This window comes from Vicia villosa, linkage group LG6 (genome assembly GCF_029867415.1).
Source record: "Vicia villosa cultivar HV-30 ecotype Madison, WI linkage group LG6, Vvil1.0, whole genome shotgun sequence".
Lineage (NCBI taxonomy): Eukaryota > Viridiplantae > Streptophyta > Magnoliopsida > Fabales > Fabaceae > Vicia > Vicia villosa.
The window spans coordinates 88,051,575-88,056,054 of NC_081185.1; the positions used below are offsets into that span (position 1 = coordinate 88,051,575).

The 4,480-nt window shown below is 32.1% G+C and overlaps 1 protein-coding gene across 1 annotated transcript; it reads left to right on the forward strand.

Moving 5' to 3' along the window:
• The first annotated feature begins 994 nt into the window (after positions 1–994).
• On the forward strand, positions 995–2,745 carry LOC131614076 (uncharacterized). The gene is made up of 4 exons (XM_058885703.1): positions 995–1,406; positions 1,635–1,699; positions 1,854–2,237; positions 2,317–2,745. Exons 1-4 carry the CDS (start codon positions 995–997, stop codon positions 2,743–2,745), a joined length of 1,290 nt encoding a protein of 429 aa, XP_058741686.1.
• The last annotated feature ends 1,735 nt before the right edge of the window (positions 2,746–4,480 follow it).

Here is a 4,480-nt window from a genome sequence, read left to right on the forward strand (position 1 = left end):
CTTTTTTTCCTTAACTTTTTCATAGTTTGTTATTTAGTCATAAAGCACTATTGATTAAACCAAGAAGACAGACATGACTAAGGACTTTTTCTTAGTTTGTAATGTAGAACATTAGTAAACTCTTTTGAGATTTTTAAATTATTTTATTTTTTTAATTTTATTTTTATTTTGAAATATAATACTTATTAAAAAATATTAAACACATGAATTTTTAATATGTTTGTCCTTTTCAATTTATATATTTTTTATTAAAGTTATTTGTCTTAGTTTTTGTCTTTGTTTATTTTTTAATCGGACAGATGACTGGTGGTAGTAGTAGTATGTCGGTTCCTCCAACAAATTCAGGTGTTAAAAATGTGAAAAATAAGAAAGTTGCAAAAAATGCTCCTGGTCACAGACAAGATGTGGGATGGCAACATGGTACTCCCGTAAACGATGGATCAAGAAAGATCAAGTGCAACTATTGTCATCACGAGTATAGCGGCGGTGTTTTTCGATTTAAGCATCATTTAGCAGGGACAAATAGTAATGTTGAACCTTGTGTATCTGTTCCTGATGAAGTTCGCAAAGAAATGTGGGTCATTGTTCATAGATTGCAAACTCAACTCATCAAGAATAGAACTCTAAGTGAAGATGTGGTAGAGGTTGATGTGGAAGATGGTAAAAGAAAAAAAGTTGAATCTTCAAGTCTTGCAAATATTTTCAAGAGGGGGATAACTTCTCAATCAACTATCAACAATGCTTTTAAGAAAAAAGAAAAAGAGGACACTGACCTACAAGTTGCAACTTATTTTTACAACAATACTATCTCCTTTAACGTTGTAAAAGATGAAGAATTTATAAAGATGTGTGAAATGATTGCCCGATATGGTAAAGGATATAAGCCACCATCTTATCATGACATTCAAGGTAAACATTTAAAGACAAAAGTTGAGTCAATAAATAGCATATTGGTGGAGCATAAAGCTTCTTGGAAAAAATTGGATGTACAATAATGAGTGATGGATGGACTGACCAAAAGAGGAGGACTATCATAAACTTTTTAGTCAATAGTCCTATGGGAACTTTATTTTTAAAATCAATTGATGCATCTAGAATTTCAAAGACATCTGATAAAGTTTTCAAAATGTTGGATGACATCGTTGAGGAAGTGGGGGTAGAAAATGTTGTTCAAGTTGTAACAGACAATGCTGCAAATTACAAGTTGGCTGGACAAATGTTGATGGACAAGAGGAATATGCTTTATTGGACACCTTGTGCAGCTCATTGTATTGATCTAATGTTAGAGGATTTCGAGAGCAAGATACCTATGCATAAGGAGACTATTGCTTCGGGTAAAAAGATCACAACTTACATTTATGCTAGGACGGGTCTTATAACTTTGTTGCATCATTATACTGCAGGAGGTTAGTTGATAAGACCTGGTGTCACTCGCTTTGCAACATCATATTTGTGTTTGGGTTGCTTGAATGATAAGAAGGGAGAATTGTATAGGATGTTCACTTCTAAGGAATGGAAGGATAGTAAATTTTCCAAGACAAAAGATGGGAAATTGGTTGAAAATATAGTCACAAATAGGGACTTTTGGAAGAATTTGGTTATTTGTCTTAAGGGTGCTTTTCAATTACTTAAAGTCTTGCCTATGGTGGATTCTGATGAGAAGCCAGCCATGGGCTATATCTATGAAGCGATGGATCAGGCAAAAGAGAAAATTCAAATTAGCTACAATAATAAGAGAAAAAGGTATAATTTTATAAAATATATTAGATTGATTTATTTCATATAAGCAGTATATAAGTATTTATTTATGAACTAATTTAATCTTTTCTTTCTTAAGCTACCAACCTTTATAGAAGATTATAGATAGTAGATGGGACAAACAGTTGTATAGGCCTTTGCATGCTGCTGGCTACTATCTTAATCCAATGTTGCATTACAAACCTAATCTCAAAGCAGATAATGAAGTTAAACAAGGGATGTATGCATATTTAGAAAGGATGATGGGAGGAGACATGGATATGGTGAATAAAATTGATGGTCAGCTTAAGGATTTTAAGAGTAAAAAAGGGTTCTTTGGGAGTGAAATAGCTCAACGTGGACTAGAAAACAAGACACCAACTCAATGGTGGGAATCTTACGGTGATGCACACCCAGAGTTGCAAAACTTTGCTATTCGTGTGTTAAGTTTGACCTGCAGCTCTTCTGGTTGTGAGAGAAACTGGAGTGCTTTTGAGATGGTATGTTTTCAAATTATCATATATATTTTTTATAGTTACTATATGTTATGCATTTTAATTTAATATTTCCCCTTTTAAGGTTCATACGAAAAAAAGAAACCGGTTGAAACAAAAGACTATGAACAATCTTGTGTATGTGATGGTAAATACAAGATTGACCAAGAATAAGGCTGAAAGGAAAAAGCGAGATCTAACAATCGATGATTTCCAAGATGATGATGATTGGTGGTGTGTTGCTGAGGAAGAAAATGCAGGTGGTAATCATGTATATGTGGCTGATTTAGATGAAGATTTGATGCAAAGTACTGGTGTTAAATCAACTGCACATGTAGATGAATTTGATGTCCTTGAAACTATAGAAAGTGACAATGAAGAAGAAAATGCAGACGAAGGTGATGGAGAAGATGATGATGATGATGGTGGAGGAGATGATGAGATTAGTGAAGATGAAGAAGATGACATTATGGGGGATAATCCAAATTATCGGCGTATTTGTGATTTGTACTAGCCTCTATAATTTTAAGTATTTTATTTTATGGACTTTGTTACTTTAGGTTTAAGATTTGAGACTTTTAATTTTATGTTTTCGACTTAGACTTTATGGATTTATATTTAATATTCAAACTTATGCACTATTAAATATATAATATAAAACATTTTAAGTGTTATTTTTTGGTAAAATCTTACGATTTTGGTTACGATCTTAAATGTTACGATCTTGTTATCATCTCTCGATCTTATAAAATTAATTGTGTAAGATCTTCCGATCTTAATTACGATTTTATATTTTACGATCTTAATGTCCCCCCGATCTTATGTAAGATCTCGATTCTGACAACATTGCTTTTAATGTTATCTTGCTTTTTCTAAAAATAAAAAAGAAATGGGCCAACTTTTTCTCATCTACCGCCAAAATTTCTTTTCATATTAAGTTATAAATAACTGAGTTTATTCTTTAACATGTCAATTAATAATAATCTTAAATGGCTCTGAGAGAAATGGATTTGAATGTCACTCTTATTATAGAAGAACTTTTTACTGATATTAATCAAAGTTCTTTAACTTCAATGCTATAAACATCTTCATCAATTATTTTTCCTTTTGATTTAAATGAAGAAGATATCAATGGAGAATAATACGCAAATAGAACAAATATTACTTATATTTGCTTCTTATCTATGGGAATGGGAATAAACAATAGAGGGAGCTTGCAGGAGATTTTAAATGAATGAAGTTACAACTATTCTGGCACTCATAGCCAGCATACTCATTGTTGTGTGCCAGAAGCAAGCAAGCAAGCATGCCTTTTCACGGTGCTCAGGTTCTGTGTGTAGAATTTCAATGTTATTTACATTATTTTTTGAGTTGATTAAAGTATATGATGAGAAGTATTCAATGAGGGTAAAATTGGAAGAAAAATATTATTAGTTGATTGAAAATTGAAATTTTGAAACAATAATTTTTTTTTCTAAATCGACATTAATTTTGGAATGGATGGAGTATTTTATTTACTTGAATTTAGGGTTGGAAATGAGTCAAGTCGAGTCTAATTTGTCTTAGTTCGGCTCAATGTGTTAAGAATTGGTTCTGTTAAAATATCGATTTGAGTTTGTTACGAACTTTTTTTTAGCTCAAACTTGACTCATTAAAAGTTCACGAACAATTCATTAACTTGTTAGGTTTATCTTGTTAAATTCAACTCGTTTCTTCACGGACTTAAAAGTTATTTTAAAAGCCAATTTTGTAATATATTCCAAAAAGTAAAAAAATAATAATAAGTAAAATAAAAAATGCAGTTGTTAAGATTGGAAACTTGTATCCGGAATAAATTTCCCCAAGTTATAATTGGAATTTGTTGAAAGAAAAAATAACATTGAAGGATAGAAAAACACTTAGAAAGGGGGGGGGGGGTTTGAATAAGTGTAGTCTTAAAAACTTGGACGATAAAAATAAATTGCACAGTTATTTTTATCCTGGTTCGTTGTTAACTAAACTACTTCAGTCCACCCCCACGGAGTGATTTACCTCACCTGGGGATTTAATCCACTAATCGCACGGATTACAATGGTTTTCCACTTAGTCCGCGACTAAGTCTTCTAGAGTATCCTGATCACAACCTGATCACTCCAGGAACAAATGCTTAGACACAAGCTAAGACTTTCTTAGAGTATCCTGACCACCACGTGATCACTCTAATTACAACTGCTTAGACACAAGCTAAGACTTCCTAGAGTATCCTGATC

Coding starts and splice junctions, on each gene's coding strand:
- LOC131614076 (XM_058885703.1), top strand. CDS start 995: ATGAGTGATGGATGGACTGACCAAAAGAGGAGGACTATCATAAACTTT. Junction 1,407..1,634: donor GCATCATTATACTGCAGGAG/GTTAGTTGATAA, acceptor AATTACTTAAAG/TCTTGCCTATGGTGGATTCT. Junction 1,700..1,853: donor TCTATGAAGCGATGGATCAG/GCAAAAGAGAAA, acceptor CAACCTTTATAG/AAGATTATAGATAGTAGATG.